The 19,173-nt window shown below is 39.5% G+C and overlaps 1 protein-coding gene across 1 annotated transcript in view; it reads left to right on the top strand.

Moving 5' to 3' along the window:
* Nucleotides 1-19,173, top strand: part of GRID2 (glutamate ionotropic receptor delta type subunit 2) — a 581,701-nt gene that overhangs the window by 497,841 nt on the left and 64,687 nt on the right. The window contains exon 13 of the mRNA XM_061360976.1: nt 10,528-10,694. Within this exon, the coding sequence (XP_061216960.1) occupies nt 10,528-10,694 (167 nt within the window). The remainder of the gene's footprint in view (nt 1-10,527; nt 10,695-19,173) is intronic.

The raw sequence follows: 19,173 nt of genomic DNA, 5'->3' as shown, positions 1-19,173 counted from the left end.
ACTGAACATGAATCATATAGCAACAAAGATACTACGTTGGACTTGATGTAGCTGTCCATCAGTAGGAATTATGCTCTCCATTTGTGTCTGAAGGGATCATATTTTCAGAAGAACCCATATGTGTGCACTTGCATTACATACAATTTTTTAATTTAACTGAGCACAGAAGGGAGATATATCTATACACAGAGCACTGCACAGCTGCATAGCTCTTGCGTGGGCTCTGCCTGCAGATGCAGACACACAGCTGCTTTTCCTGAAAACTTGGTCAGGCATATATCACCAATTTGTGAGAAGCTGTATAGCATCCTTTAATATCTCCTCAAACAAATGAAGAATAAAATTGTGTTCATTTTTTTCCATTTAAAAATCCATAAGGATTGAAGGAATGAGGACTATGCCAATAGAATAGGGCCAATAGAATAGGCCTGGGGAACCAAATGTGGTTTTTTTGCCTTGGCACACACTTAAGACCTTTTCTCACTGTGCTGGAAACTTACATGTTCCCAGGTACAGTGAAGTACTGTGGCTTCTCTCTATGTCTTCCAAAGCCAGATGAAAACTGCAGTTCTTCCCCACATTTAGTATATGTGTGTCCAATGTACTATCCCTCTCATGACATGGTTCTGTAAAAGAGAAGCTATTTTTAAGTTAGGTTATTATATAAATGTAACTAACAAGTAACCATCAGTTTAGATATTAATTCTTCTTCTAGTCAAGGTTGTTTTGTTTTTCAGTAACATAAAAGGACAACACTGAATGAGATTACATTTCCAAACAAGGTAGTGGCATTTTTCAAGCCATCCCCACACAGATGCTATATGATACCCACCACACATTGCTAGAATGTCGAGTTGATAATTTTATGATGCTGTTGCTTTTGGTTTTCATTTACTTTCCTCTTGTTTGATGCTAATTAATGAAATTATTTGAGTCACTCAAGTAAGATGTTTACTGGTGTATGTGGTTAGCTGGGCACTTAGCTGTCCGTGCTGCATGCTCAAATACCTGATTTGCAAGTGCATTTTGTAACTAAGAAAATCTCACCTGTTGTTCCCAATTCTAGGTGAAATGCTACTTCATTTTAAGATGGCAAATCAGCTGATTGCATTGTTGAAAAACACTGTACCATCAGTTTTTTCTATTCCATACATATTTTAACCCCTCTTTTCTCATTATTTGTCTCAAAGATGCCTTGGCATTTTTATTAATGTGGTAGGGCTAGTACTTAACTTTAACCCAATTGTATTATATTTTTCAAAAGAACACAGGTGACACGGGGTATGCACATCAAACTCAGATTAAGAAAATGAATAAGACTGATTAATTGCATTGTATGTTAACAAAGCACCTATCCTTCTTGTTTCTCATAAAAGATTTTGCAGCATATTTTGTCCAGATTTTAACTGAGAGGCAGTATAAGGAATAGAGTGATTGTTTTTCAACATTTTTTATTTTTTAATTGATTTTTGGCTACTTTTTCTTAGTTCTTGTAAATTAATTTCTGGAATCTGAGCTGTTGTGTGGGCAGGGCAGGATGAATCAGAAACAAATATAATGGGAGTCTGTGACTTGCACTTTATTTGTTATCTACAAAGATGTGCAAAATGAACGTTATAACCTTAGATCAGTGCAAATACCTGCACAGGTTGTAGCCAGAGGTTAACTGAATTGTGTACACTTTAAGGCAAAGGCTGTAAGTACACTCTGGAAGGAGGTAAAAGCCAAACCTATCACCTGGAACTAGGTTGTGATAAACATATAAAAGTAAAAAGTGCTCAGATGCATTAGTTTCACTGGTTTGGGTGCTGTCTGACCTTGAAACTCTCTTTGGACACCATTTACATCTCTATTTACCTTGGTGTGTAAAGAACTCAAGTGCCTGCACCTTTACCTGGATATGCTCTGCTTGGGGGAGGATTACTTGAGTGTTTTAATTGACTGTAACAGTATTCTTGATATAAACTGTTTTATATGAGGGATTTGACTTCCTAGGTAATGGCCACAAAATGCTGAGTGTTTTGAATTGCAGGAGATGTGCTGTCTTTTTCACCCAAGCACCCTGCTACCCCAGCAGCTTGCTGTGGGGTGGGCAGCAGCAGAGAAGAGCTGGCTTTTAAGACTATGGGGACAATATGTGACATCTTGTTAGCTTGTGTCATCTTGATTATTTGCATGGTGATAGCAAGTAAGCAGTCTGAACTGAGTAAAAAATGTCGCAGCACTGGTCTTCCTCCTTGCACAGCTCCTGTATTCCGTGGGTCCTAAACTGCAACAGAAAACCTTTTCAGCTCAGATCTGTAATGTTTTCTTTTCCTGCAGGTTCAAAGTACCTTGTCGTGTGAACTAAAATGCATTCAGCAGCGGGGTCTGCAAAGACCTGACAAGCTGGTTACAAGGGGAGGTGTGGAGGCGTTAGGAGCTCATGTATTAAAGGAGCAGTGGTTCTTAACAATGCACTGACCTGGGGATACAGGAACATATATTTGTGCAGCATCCAAAATCCATGCTGCGTGCTCAAAAGGGACCAATCCACCTGCAAAAGACCTGGTGTGGCTAAAAATGGTTGCTTAGGTGGAAATACCATAGGGCAGAAATTTCTCCATGGAGCTTACCTGGAGTACTTTGCTGGAAACCATTTATGGTGCCAGTCTGTGCAGCAACCTGAACTTACAGCCTGAAAGAAATACTTAGAGACACCCTGTCCTGGCCCTTATCGAATTCTCAGAGAAAGGGAATGGATGCCAGTTATCCCTGATAGGTAAAAATCTAAATAGGCTAGGACAAATCTCAGTTTCTTTCCACAGTCACATGAACCGCTGTACTTAACTGGAAGATTGATTGCTAGAGAAGAAGATTGATAGCTTTGTGCAGGTTTTCCAGATGAAGTAGCTTTCAATATCACCAAATTCTGTATGAAAGCAAAATGATGTGGAAGCACTTAGCCTTGTGATCTAAACCTGCTCCTCCATGCCCCAGCCCAAGTTTGTGAGATACAGTGCAGGTTGCCAGGAGTTAGTGCTTTTTGCCTTCTGCATTGTACCAAAATGAGGGGAAACTTGCTAAATTGTGCAGTACAATTTCAGAGCGAGGAAATAAGAGGGATTGAGAAGCGTTTCTTCTGAGGCATTAAAGTACCATTGTCTAGCTTTGCAGTGTCAAGCTGGCTCCATGCAAACTCAGGCAGGAAATGCTTATCAGAGAGAAGTATAAAATGGTTCAAGAGAAGGTAGTTAAATTCTTTTACATAAGTAGGGGGACATTCTGAATCCTATTATTACGATGGAATTGGTCATAGCTTTTGTACAAGGAATATGAAACATGGGAAGTCAATGTCTTTAATTTCTAAAATGAAATGTATTGTTTGAAATGAGCTTTTACTGGAGGATTTTCAGTAATGTTGGTAGTTTTACAAAGAATTTTCTGCAGTTAAACTTTTTTAGATGGTGAATGGTTTTGATAAGTAGTTTTTTGACTTTTGATCATTTTTCTATCCTTTCAGTTGGCATTCAATAGGTATTTCTTTGAATAAGGAATGCTGCCCAAGAATTGCAATTAGATTGACTCTGCTTCTCTTCTAAGGAATAGGACAAGAACCCTTCAGTTAGTGTCATGCTGGGTTGATTTAATTTAAAGAAGGATGCTGCTTCTCTAAATTCACCTGGGTTTATCTGCTTCGTGAGACTTCAATCCACAGAATTTTGCTTTGCCACCGAAATGAAGAAGATTGATCTGTGCACATTTCCTTATGTAAATACTCTTTTACTGGGATTAGTTGCCACAAGGATACAAATATATCAGAAGAGGGGGGGGTCAGATTTTAGTGACATTTGAATTAAATTTGCCTCGTTATTGAGATTGCTACTTGGCCACCACAGATCTAAGTTTTCGAGGAACCTGAAGTGCTTCCATATGATTTCTGTATATGACCTTCACTGGTGGTACCTGTAAAATAGTCTCTATTACTGTTTGCAGCACTTAGTTGTCATAAAAAAAAAGAGAAACTGGCATTAAAAAAAAAAAAAAGAAAGAAATCTTGCCTTTCAAAGGTCTGCTTTGCTGAGATGTTGTTTTAATGATGTTTTTTTTTCTCCTGCTTCTATTCCATCTGAAATCAATGTTAGCTGTAATGAACCTCTGGTTCAGCTGCATGTCAGTGATCAGCGTGATCTGCTGCCTTTTTCATGCTTTGCTGTGATTACCTGGAGAAACAGCTGTCTCTGTTCTCCCACCTCCCTCAGAAATTATACCTTTGATTGGCCTCCTCTCTGTCTTGCTCTGCATCTTCTTTTCTTTCTTGTAGCTTACAAGATGCATTTAATTACAGTGCAAGATGTGATTGCACTGAACACTAGGAAAATTCTAAAACAAAGGCACCCTCTCATTACAGAGCTGTCATACCTTTGTAATTCTTCTAATTCCAGATGAATTATTCAAAGTCTGCTGAGTGTGTCAGGCAAACACGTGATCACGAGGCTTTTCTCAAGAAGCTGGTGGCAGGGTGCATATGAGGAATTAATGCTTTTCCTGGTGAAGCTTTGTCTGAGCAAATAGGCATGGCATTGAAGCTGATATGACGATGTAATGAAAGATAAACTTCATACTGAAGAGGAGATGAGGCTGGGATTTCTAACCTCTTCTTTCTTCCCCTAAGCTTCCTTGTGTTTCATTTCCTGCTGCTGTGCACTCCTGGGCACCAGCTTAATAATGCTTTTAGAAGTTACTTTGCACTATTCTATTTGAATAAGTACAAAGAATAAGTTCCAGTGTTTGTCAGATAGTGCCCCTTGAATTTAAAAAGCTTTCTATACACCCTGCAAAATGACATCCTAAAGGGTTATTATTATTATTTAATTAGATATTTGCTTTGATGACTGAATAGAGGTTTATGTGTATAGGTATATTCATTCTGTGCTTTAATACCACCATGGGAATTCAGCTCCTGTCATGCACCGCAGAGAGCTGTCGGTCAGATTTGTATTCTGTCTCCACAATTGCATGACTGCATTTCACTCTAAAGTTACATAGATCAGGCACATGTGCTGGCCTGCAAAGGTGTGTGGGGCAAGCTCCAAAATGGTACTTCAAAACTACAGAAAGTTTAGTTTTGAGAGAACTGTAAGTTAGGGGGGTTTATTCAACAAAGCTGAAATGTGAGATTTTGTTTCACTAGGATCCAAATAGTAGTTAGCCAGGATTGTGCCATTTGTGAACAAAACCACGGCTTGAAATCTTTGTCCCTGGAGGAAAACAAATCAGCAAATAGGAGTTTCTCAAAAGGCAGAAGATCTGAATTCTGCTTTAGTCTGATAAACAGCAACTTCACTGGCCCCTTTCAAGAGGATTATTGAGATATATGTGTTTCCATTCCCTTCTGCTGAAAAAAAAATACCTCTGTTGTGAATGCTGTCAAGTTGTTTGGCAACATCTGAGGACACAAAAATCAAGATTAAAGCTTCCACCACAAGTTTTATCTTTGCTTTTCCCATTTTGAAGTACAATATCCACATATGTATTAGCTCTCACTTGAATATTTGTAAATGTCAATTCACTCTTGTTCCCTTTGCTTCATTCCACATGTTTAGCAGTCTTAGCCAGGCTGTTTTGCAGAATGGAGTACAGCCCTCTGCAGGCTGCAGCTACTCCATGCTTGTTGACTATTCAAAGATTATGTCAGAAATATAGTTTCTGTATTTATATATAATAAAGCCTCAGGCCCACACTGATAGGCACAGGGCTAGCAGCATCGAATAGTGTTTTCTGCCTGTGTAGTCAGTGCAGTGGAATGGTCTGTACTGGAGAACATAAGTGCTGTCTGGAGTAGGTGATTAATCAGTGTCCTTGACAGGTTTTAGGTCAGAGCTGGGGTTGCTGCTGCTATGCTGTGGCAGAGTCTGTTTCTGTTCATGTGTTCTTGGCTAAAATACAACTGACAGCTTTGTGAGCAGGGAAAGGTATACAGCAGACAGAGGGAAAGGATGGCACCTGATTCTAGTGGAAATGAATAGAAAAAAGCATCAGCACTCTGCCGCCTGAGTGTAGGCACAGGGTATTCAGCAAATGTGCTTCATTTGCTTCATTAGCATGATTAATAATTTTATCCCAGGAAATTATTAGCATTTTAGCCAGTTGAAACTTAAGATTTCCCTGGTCTTAAAAGTTGCACTGTTTTTATAACAGGTATGATTAAATATTTGAGAGGTCTCAAGGGAAAAAAAGGAGCCATCTTTGTTTAACCTACCGCTTATTGTGTATATTTTTTCTTTCATGAGGATTCTTTGTATTTCATTTAAAGATGAATTTAAAATACAGAAAAGATATTGTGAAAAAAAAATCAAGTTTGAAATGTTTCAGTAGTTGATGTTTGCTTACAGTTATTTTTTTCTGAAGTTTATAATTTTCTAGACCTAGAAATGTGGGTTTGGAATGCTGGAATTGTACGTAAGTACATTATTCAGTGTACTCTGCATGAATGGATTAGCTGTAAGAAAAAATATTATCCACATCCTTGTTGGCATAAAATATGTGCATATGCAACAGCGTAATGGCTTTAAGTGATTTCCTGGTATAACTCAACCTGGTTCTGGTGGAATCATCAAAGGTGAATTTTTACTAATATATACAGGCAGGACTTCAGTAAATAAAAATCTCATAAATGTGCAGTGATAGAAAAAAGAAATACAGTAGCATTATAAAAATTGTTTGACCATCTATCTAAGTGCTGGTGGTCCCTACTCCATGTAACAACTCTTTTTACAGTAACTTCATTGTAATTGCTGACAAAACCGAAGTCAAGCATTTCTGTTTGGTACCGTACCTCCCAGTTTCATTTAATGATCGGTGTAGCACATGAGCTCAAATTACCCTGATGAACAACCAACAGGTTCAATTTTGTCTGCAATTTTTATTGTTATATAGGGTTTTTTTTCATTTTTCTATGGTTATAGTAATCAGATACTCCAAAAACCTTTTTAGCCTCCATCATACTGATAGGCAGGATGCCACAGGGAAGGAGACTGAAGTGTCAGCTCTCCATGCCCTTGTGGACTGGAAAGCTAGGGTTGCTGCTAAATGATAATATGCTGCCCTCCTACAAATGCTTCCCTGGCGATCTTGGGCTGCACGATGGTATGTGAACAGCATGCAGATTTGTCACCATCCGGAAATGTTATTATCTCAACACAAAATGCAAATCTGCTATGTGGAAATGTAGAATCAGGGATGCAGATCTTCGGCAAGTAGTAAGATATGTATTACAAAGAACCATTTCTTCTCCCCAGGAGCTTTTGCTTTCATTTATTCACCATAATGGACTGACTGTAAGCTCCTTAACTTTTTCTCATAATGCAGAGCTGGACTTTTTGCTATTCGTTTTGAGGCCTGAAGTGGAAGTCTTCGCCATAGCTATCGCAATGCTACAAAATACGTGCTTCTCATAGTAAAAGGGAGAGAAGGAAGAATGTGGGGGTTTGACATTTTGTTCTGAAATTCCCTTCTCCTTTCACAAGGAGCATCATCCCCCATTTTCACAGTATAGTTACCCCATATTTGTAGGTATAAATGTGTGAAATGTCATCAGGGCTCCAGATATGCTATACTCTAGCAAAATTATATTCTTAAATCTTTAGGCAAAAACCCATCTTAAGCTGTGTGAAAGATCGATGGGCAGACAGTTTAGACTATAAATCTCAGCAGAAGGATATGCTAAAAAGGGAATCATGTGCCCCCTGAGCTGCCAGATAACTAATTCTCTGTTAGTGAGACAGGTGTTTTTCTCGTGCATAAAAATTAAGAACTGGAGGCAGTTCAAAAGTAGTGTCACTGCTAATGGGAGGACTGAAATGAGGTTTGGAAGGAAAGATTAAAGAAAGCTGTATCCAGCTCAGCTAAGTAATAGAAAGGTTCATCAGGAATTGTAAAGTGTCAGCCCCAAAGTGAGAGTATTTAGAACTGAAAAAGGAAAAATATCTAGGAAAGTTATTTTTTATAAGAAGTAGTACAAATAAGTACACTGAATAGCAACAAAAACTGTCAGACTGAGGAGCAGTTCCATAAAGAAAGTGACTGCAAGCACAACAGTTGCATCTTAGGTTTGCTCCATGGATTTGAATTCCCTAGATTTGTAAATGGATAGGGCAAAACTGCTAAAAATGATATATTTTATGGCATAGAGCAATCATGTAACGAATGTAGACGGCTGGAATGATCCCTTCTGGCTCTTCAATCTCTTTCGTGCTCCATGCACTTTAACAGAAGCTCACTGTGATCTTATCTATGAAACACAGTATCTTTGTGGGAACCTGAACTGTGATGTTATCGGGTTTGCTCTAAGGATCTTTTATACACCACTTCATCACAGATATTATTGTCAGTAAATGCTTTTAGCACTTTTATATATTCTCACTGTGAGTTGTTTTACAGCCAAGCAGCCAAATTCAAGAGAATTTTTTCCTGACCAGCTGAGCAGCTGATAAGTCTCTTTACATGTATTTAGGTGAATTCAGTGCCCTAGGATGCTAAAAGGGTGGGTTAGGACAAAAGCAGGTGTCAAAACCCTCCGCTCTTGCCATCACCTCAAAGGTTATCTCCCTGCATGAAAAATTACTTGTCTTTTTGAACCCCAATTTTCCTTAATGCCTTTGTTTGAAAGGTCCATCTGATCCTCCTCAGGATTTATTTCCCCTCTTCTGAGCTTTTTCTGAGCTTTTCTTCCTATTTCCCTCCCTTGCTGTCTGCACATCATGATTCTTTTTCAGGCTGAGTCGGTATCCTTTTCAATGATCCTAGGGAGGGCTTTTTTTCTTAGTTGTGTTATCTATTTCTTAGCCAAATGGTGCCTGTAGGAAGATCAGAATAACCTAAGCTAGGAAGAGCTCTGTGAATTGCAGTGCCTGTTAGACAAGCATACAAGTCGTATTGTTTGTTAACAGCGAGTTCACATCTATCCCTTATTTGCTGGCCTTTTAGATAGACCTAAACCTTCTCTGAGAGGCCATAAAAAAAAACCCAACTATTGACCGCTTTCAGACCCAGAAGATTAAACTGACCCAATCCTGCATTGGTGTGTGTGTATTTTGAAAAGAATTTTCTTTATCTTGCCATTCCTGTGGAGTCCACAGATCATATTGCTCCCTTTCTGCTCCAAAATCTGCACAAATCCTCCCTGCATCATGCCTATGAATGGAAAATGAAAATACTCCTTTCCCAGGCCTGCAGTGAAAAGGAAAAGTGTCCCAAATGCAATTTGTTCCTTGTGCACTACATCTTGTGAGCAAGCAGCCGGTGTGCCTTGCTTCAGTAACTTTTATATGTAAACAGTCTTTAAAAACATAATCTACATTGTCAAAGACTAATCTAAATGATGTACTGACATTGCTTATTTTGATATGCTGAGTTGGTTTTGAATTCTCTCTGGATTGCCTGGCCCCAGATGGCCTTTTTGCATTTTGTTTACTTTTCACTTAGCTGTCACATATTTATTCCCTTTAGATGTACAAAGTCAATGGGTTCAGTCTAGTTTTACAGCTTAGCTGGCTAATGCGACATCAGGAAAGCGCTGAGTGAAGCCAAGCAGAGGGTCAAGAAAGAAACAATGTGGTTCTGCAGGTCTGACATAGAGACCAACAGAACAGAAAACTGTAGAAGATCTGGTAGAGCAGCTAGAGTTTATTATTTTTTTTTGAAAAAGCATGATTTGGCTGGAAAGTAGAAATCCACTGAAATAGGGAAGGATTTGTTTAGACTGAATTTCTGTTTTAAAAGCTTGCTTCTGAATAAATGCTGAAATTACACTATGCTGAAATACATCCCATTTAAATGAAAAGAAAAATCTTGATTTGTTTCAAATGTGAACAGGTAGCAAAATGTTACTTTAAAAGCTTTTCAGTATAAGAAGTTGTTCTGTGTATATATCTCAGTAAAACAGTTAAAATAGCTTGCATGAACTTGCTGTACAAAAAGTCTTTGAAGACATGTAAAAACCCTTCATGCTGAGAAAAATAATTCCAAAAAATCTACTTGTTGTGATCATTCCCACAATCATTCATAGAGCCCAAGAGAGAAATTCATGACACTTCTGGCAACCTGAAGCATGACTGAAATGTGGGCCATCTTGAATGGTGGTCTTCCATCTGGCTAGCCAAGCCTACCGTCCCACTGTTCTCCCAATGTGAATATCTACCTTCCTCTATACGGTTGGGTTTACAGCTGAAAGAAGAAACTTTAAGGGAGATTTGGGGTGGAACTTAGCATGGAAGGAGCCTGATGTTTCCTTTGTTTCTGGAAGAATGACAGCACAGATCTGCATGGCGCTATTTCACTGGCGCCTTGTTGTTTTCAGATCACATTCTGCAAGAAGTGCTTGGCCAAAGCAGCTCTGCAGCACTTTTTGTGCTGACAGCTGTTGGGCACCTGAACTTCACTTCTTTTAAAGAAGAGACTGTGCAGAAACTGCCATGTTTTTAGGTACACCAACCTCCTTTTAGACTGTACAGTCCATAGTCTGAGCTCTTCTTCTGTTTACCACAGGTGAAACATGGGAACTATGCCTTTGTATGGGATGCAGCGGTACTGGAGTATGTGGCCATCAATGACGCAGACTGCTCTTTTTACACGGTCGGGAACACTGTGGCAGACAGAGGATATGGGATCGCACTGCAGCATGGCAGCCCCTACCGAGATGTCTTCTCACAAAGGTAAGGGTTTGGAGAAGGAGGAGCAGGTCCTAAGGGATGGTCTTTCTTAGCTCTGGAAGCTTCTTTTAATCTAATTTTCCACAAGGGGAAACATCTTGTGCTTGCAGTCCAGTTCATTTCTTACTTAGGCATTCATTTCCTCAGAGTCACTTTTCTAGAAACTGCATTAAAAATACTTCGTACTGCTCTAATTTGAATTGTTCTTGTTTCATTTGGAAAACATTAATGAGATAGGCTAAACTTCATTAGCAGGAAAATGAGGAAAGAGTTGAATCATTTGTTATAGAGGGACAGCATAATTCAACAGAAACTGTTTCTTAAAGAAAAAAGTAGATTGGGATGCTGATAGGAAACCTGAAGGGGATGTACCAGAAAATCTGATGTTTCAGTGAAAAGACCCCTACTAGTACCCAAAAGCTTAGATGCTTATCCCACTACTAATCTGTCTCTTGGGCTACCACAGTGAGATCTCGAGATGTTTCTGGTATCGTGTTTCTACGAGGTTATGTATTGTGCCTTTGCAGTATTTCTGTATCATTCTGGTATTGATTCCTAAATCAGGATGTCTGTGAAATGTGAAAAACAAACATTTAAAAAGTGTCATATCTCCAGTCTGTTTTTTAGAAAATGTGGGCTAATCTCATGATCATTTCCCATTCTGCACCTATTCTCTCAACCCCGTTTCTAATGGTTTCTGTTAGAGGCATGTAACAAAATTTGACAGTTGCTGTGATGCAATTTCTTTACTGTGTGGTTGCTATAATGAACATGAACCATCTTAAGAATATGCTTCATTCAGGCTATTGCATTTGCCTTCAGTACAAAGGATGAGGTAGAGGGAAAGCAGTCAATAAGTAACAGTATGCAGACTCAAAGACTCATTGCTCACACATACTCCATGAAGAGAGAAGGCTCGAATTCTTTGTTCTGTGTTGGGAGTGGTTTGGTTGATTTTTGTGCTGACATAGTAGTAACATAATACAAACTCTCACAGGATCAATGAAAAAATAATTTTAATGAAACATATATAATGTATATATTACAATTAGCTTTATAGGCAATTATTTACTGAATACTTTAATACTTTTATATGCCAGCTATGATCAGGCTGGCTCTGCTAAAAATCTCTGTAATGTTCGGTATCTCCATGAAAAACAAAGGAGTAAAATTTCTTCCTGTAATCATTCTAAAAAGTGCTTTCAGAGATCTCCGGTGCTGGTGAAGGTGTTAAGTCAGACCTTTCAGAGTGTGACCCATGTAAGCTTGAGTACAAAAACCTGAACACACAGGGGAGTCTCTTAGGCTGTGACTTTATTACTAAATACAGCAAGCCTGCCAAATGGCAGAGCATGGCTCACGTCCACGCAGGTAAGCATTCTTCATCCCTGCCACCACTGCTGTCCAAATGAAGGTGGATGCATCCAAACCACCCCTTAGGGACTGCTTCTGGCATCATTTATATACTTGTTATTGTTCTCAGTACGTGGTGAAAATGGTTATGGCTGGTTCTGGTAAGCAGTTATCTTCTTTATCACAGAATTCGGTACCTGGAGAGGCTAGGTTACACCTTCTGATGCACTGTTTTTAGGAACTTCTGGATCATTGGTCTGTGCAGGCCTGACATTTCCAAGTACAATTTTGGTTTGTAACAAAATTTCAGCATGTCAGTGCATTATTATATCTTGAAGCTGTAGGAAAGCAGAAAGAAGCATAAAAATTTGCACATATATAACTCTCTTTATCTGAAGATCTTCAAGGAATATTTAAATATTAGCATCTCTCAGTGGAAGGTAAATATCATTTCCATTTAATGCTTAGGGAGGCCATAGCATAAGGAGACTTAAATGAATTCCCAAGGCCAAATGCTTTCCCTGGTGGAATTGGGGATCGATCATAGGCATTTGGAGTTCCTCATTTTCCATTTCCTGCTATAGTTATCAGAATTCAGGTGGATAAAGAAAGAGATTATTTGTGAGATATTGGGCCAAGCAGGGTCTGGATGGATACACAAAACTTAGTGCTGATGAGAAAATAACTTGTAACATTATCAAGAGTAATGGTTGAATAGAGAAACTAGAATTTGCTACTTACTGGAGAATTTAGAGAGCCCAAGATATATATTCTGAAAATGTGTATGCTGCCACTTAAATCTTTATTTCTGTATTATAAAAGCATATTATACTGCACTTCTAATTATGTCCGTAGAGATTTACAGTCTGAAGCTGTGAAACACCATATAAGAAACACATGAAAGAGCATGCTTACAAGGTAGCTTACAAGGTTTTCTTCCAAAAACCCTCCAGTACTGTTCCCTATGATTACTTCCATGTGGTTTTCACAAATCATCCTTACTTTTCTTCCTAATGAAAAATATGAACAACCTTCAGCTGCTGCAGCCTGCATGCTAAATAAAGGGGGAAATAGATTTCACTATATAGGACTCGCAAATGTTCACATGAATATTTCACATTCTTTAATGCAGTAGGGAACTGGTTTGAAATATATTGGCATTTCTTGATCTTTCCCAAAATAAATATATTTATGTGAAAATACAGGGCTTCTCTTTTATGAAATTTCACATAAACCCATAAGCTGTACAGTATTAAATCCCTAGGGTGCCGCTGTAAAAGGTCTGGCAAGCTTACTGGAGATTTCAGGCTCAGAGCAGGAAGCATGGGCATGAGCTTAAGGCTTTTCATTACCTTTTCCAAACATTCAGGCAATTCCTAGAGAAGCAGGAAAAGCGATAGAGAGGTATAAACACCCACCGTGTATCTCCAGTGCTATGGGGTGTGAGCTGTAGTCAGGATAACACTGTAGTGAAGTTGCTTAAGCATTTGGGATTTCCAAAAACACTTTTATGTTTGGGATGTCTGCTGTGTTGCTCTCCAGGGGATTAACACATGGAAAATGCTGTTGCCTTTGGGGACTGCAATAGTATTCACCTCTGTCAAGTATTCAAGTCTCTATGGGAGTTTACCCATCAGTTAGGCTACTTAAAAAAGGTATTAAACCTGCAATCAGTTTGAGATGCAAGGGTGCCATCAAAACACTTCCGTGGCCTTGCAAAAATTAAGTTCCCTGATGATATTTCCTCCCATAACTCATGGTGATGGCGTGCTCCTTTATATCACAGGCAGTTTAAGTGGTGCTAAAAAAGAAGCCTGAAACAACTGAGAACATGGGGAGAACCAAAGCTATGGTGATAGTCCTAGTGGCCATGTACCTGTGTAGTACCTGTGTTAGGGATGTGGGACTGCAGCTGATGACCTCCTGGTTTTCTGGTACCCACCACACTGAAGAAGAACACAAGATGCAGTACCCTGAGCATGCTCTGGAGCCAGTGCTGACAGCCACCCTGCTCCCAGCCTCAAAGTGTTGCTGCCGGCTAGCACCCATATATTTGTGTGTCCTACCAGTATGAAATGAGCCTTCAGTTACCAAGGAACCAGAAAGTGACAATGCTTATATTAAGCTACAGCTAAATTAACACCAAAGGTTCAATATATAAGTGATTTTAAATTGATACAATTAAGCAAGTATGGTAAAAGAATGTACTGCCACTGAGGTACATTTTCTTGTATTTGTTCATATTGTGTTTATAATTTTACAAGTGTAAGGTGATGTCTGTACCCTTTAGACAGAAGAGTGAGTGCTCCCACATATTTGAAGTGATTCAATTTAAAATCAGAATTATTCTTACAAGTTTGGATATAGTGAAATATTAGTAGAGTGTGCAGCAAAATACACATCACTTAGAAACTCCACATACATTTGCTGGGCTTTAAAGAAGTTAATTCTAGCCATATCACAGAAGATGAAACCCTGTTTATGATTATTCTTCCCAAGGAAAATCAAGAAAATTAGACTCAAGCACGTCTATCATTTTGGGGATGAACAAGATGTTTTTGATGAGAAAAGTTATACCTTTCAAAGTGCAGTATCAGTATGCCTTCAGAAAAGCAATTTGTGCAGGTACAGTTTAGTGAAGAAGGGTAGCAAACTGAAAGCACTGTAAAGAATCCGGTCTTTGTGCCCTTTCTTCTTCACATGCAGAAAATCTCCTCTAGGCCACAACAAAGACATAAGCAGTAGTGAGTGGTCTGAATGCAGAATGAGACTGTCTTCTTGCTGTACTGGCATGGCAAAGTGGCCAGCTGGGATCCCACTGTCCAGCCTGTGACCACTGACTAGTGCTCTCTGAAAATAGACACTTCAAGTCCGTCCTGAAAACAGACATGTGACTGTAGCACAGCAATATAGAAAATAATATGGGTAACATCTGAATGATGGACCTGTCATAACATCCTGATGACTTTATTCACGTTGCAGATCTTAAGAAACATGTCTGGCTATGCCATTACGCAGCCAGCTGATATGCCCAGGTAGATTGCTGTCCCCTTTTCTTTGCCACTAAGACTTAACCTTCTGAGCACCAGCAGCATCCAGGCAGAGTGTCAATTTTCTCTCAGTATGTATTTTTCTTTCCAGGTAATGACAGGGGCTGTAATAATGGAGCTGACAGATTTAATACGAGAGTTTGAAGAGGATGTGTCATTTAGTTCATGAGGAACTGCGTGCTGACACTAAATTTGACACCTGTTAGGAGGTCTTTTCAGCCCTAAACTCTGAAACTTCCATTGCACCCCTGGGAGGTATAAATATAATTGCAACCTCTTTTCAGTGTTTCATAGGATGTCTGTGCTTCCTACAGTGCAGGAGCAATGGCTTGGGCACTGCACTGGTGGCTGGCTTTGGTGGGGGTCAAGGAGGGAGCAGCAGCAAAGCGTTTGGATCCTGCTCACGTCCCTGCTGCTTCTGCTGCTTCTCTCTTCTTCTGCACTACAGTCCTGGCCACACAGTGAATTAGAGGCAGAGGGAGAGGAAACTCTAAGTTCACACTTATCAGAGGCCAGCAGCCAGCTCTTCAGTTAAGTAACTAGAAGCTGTCAACACCCAGTACTACTGAAAAAGCAAGTTGTAGTTGTTTTGCCTTCCTCATCTCCCAAGAGCATTCATGTGCATTCTGCCCCTAAGACTTCACTTTGAAATAAAAGGAAACAGTGACAATATTAAAAAAAAGGGCAAGATAGCCCTCAGAGCCCACAGAGTAGGACTCTTGCTTGTCGTCCATCAGCTGAGTTGCCCCAAATTGCATTCACCCTGCCGAGCATGAGCTTACGGACACTTAAGGTTGTCTGTGTGCCAAAAGAAGCAGCAACAGTTGCATACCTCCTGGTGGTCATCTGTGAGAGGTGGGGCATGTGATGAAATAATGTATGGAAGGTACAACTACCATACAGCTTCTGCAGAAGCTATTGAATTTGGCATAAATCACGAAAAGCAGCAAAGAACTTGTGTTACTGCTAGAGAAGCCAGACCCATGTTTCTGTCCTGGAGGTTGGAGAGAAGAAATAGATACTTACAGTGATTTCCTCATGGCAACCCCAAAGACACCTCAGTAGCATCAAGTGTTGCCCTTTCAGATGTCCAAAGCTTTGGAGGCAAAGAAGAGAGCCATCGTGTAGCATTTCAGACTTTCCCTTAGCGAATCAGAAGCTATATGCTTTAAATAAATGGTATGGATTTTCTCTTGTCCTTTTTTTACTTCATCAGCAAAACCCTGAGTTTTAGAAAGTTCCTGCCCTCAGTCATAAATATATGTTCTTCCTGTCTCCTCGCTATTAATTCTCTCTCCTGAGATTTTCTTTCAGTGTCTTGGAGGTCAATGACTTCCAAAGACTCCAGTGCAAAGAAAATTACTTCCTTCCTAGCTACTTTGATTTCTTTTTCTGAGTCCTTGGGACTGTGTACCCCTTTCTTTGAGGGGACCCTCCCCCAGCCTGGGTTTTAGGGTTTTAGGGTTTTTTGGGGGTTTGGGTTTTTGGTTTTTTTTTTGTTGGTTTGTATTTTTTCTTTGTTTGTTTTTTTTAATCAATGAAAACCCAAGAGGGAGTGTTCTTTACTCGCTGATTTATCTTTTACCAGCTATGGGGAAAATCAGTGTTTTGGGTAACATCCTAACCCTGCAGAGGACTGACGATAATGATCTAGTTGGATATTTCATTATTAAATACAGTGATCATCTGCAGAATGGTGGACACATTATTAAGAGCTCAACTTCGCTTTGCTTTGGTTATTTGCTTAGAATTTAAATACTGTTCTGAGTTGTATATATATAACATGCTGAAAAACACAGGAGAGAAGCTAGTAAAATCCCCACCCAATGAACCTTTTTCTTATTATTCCAGAAAATATGAAAACTGCAGGTTGGGAGAATTATTGAACTTGAAGCAAACTCCTGAATTAAGTAAAAAACTAATTCTTAGAAGCTGCCTTTAGATCATGTCACAAGTTCATGTAACTCTAATTACATTAGTGAGAAGAAAAAAAAATCAAAATTAATTCCAGATTTCTGAGCAATCTGTCATGAGTATCCAGTCCTAACTGATTCAGATACAGGCACTGTTAATAAAAGCCTTAACTTCAGAGTAGCACGTAATAAAAAGACAGTTTCTTAGGATCCTAAATAAATACCCTGTAGTAACACACCAATGTAATATTTCTTGGCTATCTAAAATAACACAGTTTATTCTTTTTTCTTTTCTGTCTACATTACACTCAAAGGGGTGCAACTGGGAACTGCATAGGACATAGGCCTCAAAGCACATCCACCTTCCCTTTTCCTGACTAAAGACCTCAAATATGATCTGTAATTGGCCTTCATGCCAGGAAACTCACCTTGTGGAAGTGCTTCTCAGACAGACAGCTGCCTGCTTCTGAAATCTGCAGAGTTCATTCCCAGGATGCCAAATCCAGGCTGAAGTCCTGAAACCTCCAATGGATTATGAGAAAACACGTAGCTTTATTCTGATTTTTAATAGTGGTATCCATTACTTCACATAAAGCCCTAGCAGAAAGTTTTGTCCCACCACTATTCTCTTTTCTTCTTTCCGCTAAGCCCACAACCGTCTGATCCAAGCTTACAATGTTCTGTAATCCTGTATGAACACATTGCCAATAGCTTTCCCTAAGGATGTCCTTTTGCATCCAGCTCCCACTAATGGCCTAATGCAGAGCTGGAGGTTTTGAAGATTCCTGCGCTGACATCAGAATTGTTTCTTGCTTTACTATCCATTCATATCTCACTGGCTAGGAGGGGCGGCTGGCTGTAGGACCACAGAGAAGCTGTGGCTTCCACACATTGTGTTACGAGGGCAGGAGGAATGGGTTTATTGACTGCCGGCAATGTGCATCTGGTGCTTACAGGTCTCACAGTAAATTCATGGTTAGAAGTTGAGAGAGATGGAGATGATACAGAAACAGAGACTTTAGCAACTTTTTAATCTGTTGTAATATTAACTGATGAGGTGGGTTAAAAGTTTCCACAGCACATAACGGAGAATTAATTCATGAAAACAAATAAAGGCAGCAGGCATATTAGTGGGCTTTTTAAATGTACCATAATATATTAATTGATGGGGTAAGTTGAATGATCCTGAAGTAGCAGCACTGGAATGAAGCATGAGAAAGAAAATCATAAGGGAAAGGCATTTGATCTTCTTGCATTTATATAGCATAGAGCTATGAGAATCAGAGGGCTGCCTGCTGGCTTCATGATGGGACGGCGTCTCTGCTTCCAAATGATACTGTGGTGATGGAGTTGTTGCACAATGGAAAAGAGGTGCCATGAAAAAGACAGCTTCATGTCTTCTCTTTTTCCTAAACAATGGAAGGATTAGGACTAAAGAAACTTTCAGAAAGGGCACTGCATTCAGTATTTCAGAAAGGCAAACCGGGTGAGCTGTTTATGCATATCATTACCCATCATTGCCCATTAACCACCCTAATGAAAGCAGTCTAACTAACTGTAATGTGCGAAAATGCCAGTAGATATCACTTTGAAAGCTATTACTTACTACTTTCTATCCACTTTACAGCTTTAGGTACCTCAGCACCTCAGACTTGATATGTAAAATGACCATATTATACCACAACATGTGTGCAGTACAGCCATTGGAAGCAGTGTTGCTCATCCAACTATATGGAAGCAGCATTTATTTTAAGCTGAGTTGCTCGTCTGTTTTAAAGTTTTATAGAGTGAGTAAGTGCATGGCTGCAGAATTTGAAACTGCTTGGTTATAAATCTAGTGACAGTAAAGCTGGAAGTCTCAGTGAGTGGCTTCCCTCCAAGCACTTGCCTTTTTATGAATTCCTAAAGAAGAGATTAGGTTTACAGTTAGCACATATGTTCCCGTAGTACATTCTTTGCTTTCTGGCTACCTTATCTTACATTTGTGTGCATCAGTCTTGAGAGGAACAGCTTTAACTTCTCACTCTGACTCAGTTGGGCAGTAGCATTGCCTTTTAAGTGGGGTGGAAAATGAGTGCAAAGCTTTCCCTGCACATCATAGGAAAGAGCTGGGCATGCAGCTGTCTTGACGACTGAACGTAACCACAAATAAAGGTTAAGCTTGCC

The sequence above is a fragment of the Neopsephotus bourkii genome, unplaced genomic scaffold (genome assembly GCF_033783945.1).
Source record: "Neopsephotus bourkii isolate Nb327-2 ecotype Australia unplaced genomic scaffold, CSIRO-AGI_Nbou_v1 NB_1037, whole genome shotgun sequence".
NCBI classification, from domain to species: Eukaryota; Metazoa; Chordata; class Aves; order Psittaciformes; family Psittacidae; genus Neopsephotus; species Neopsephotus bourkii.
This window is presented reverse-complemented; position numbering and strand designations above follow the sequence as displayed.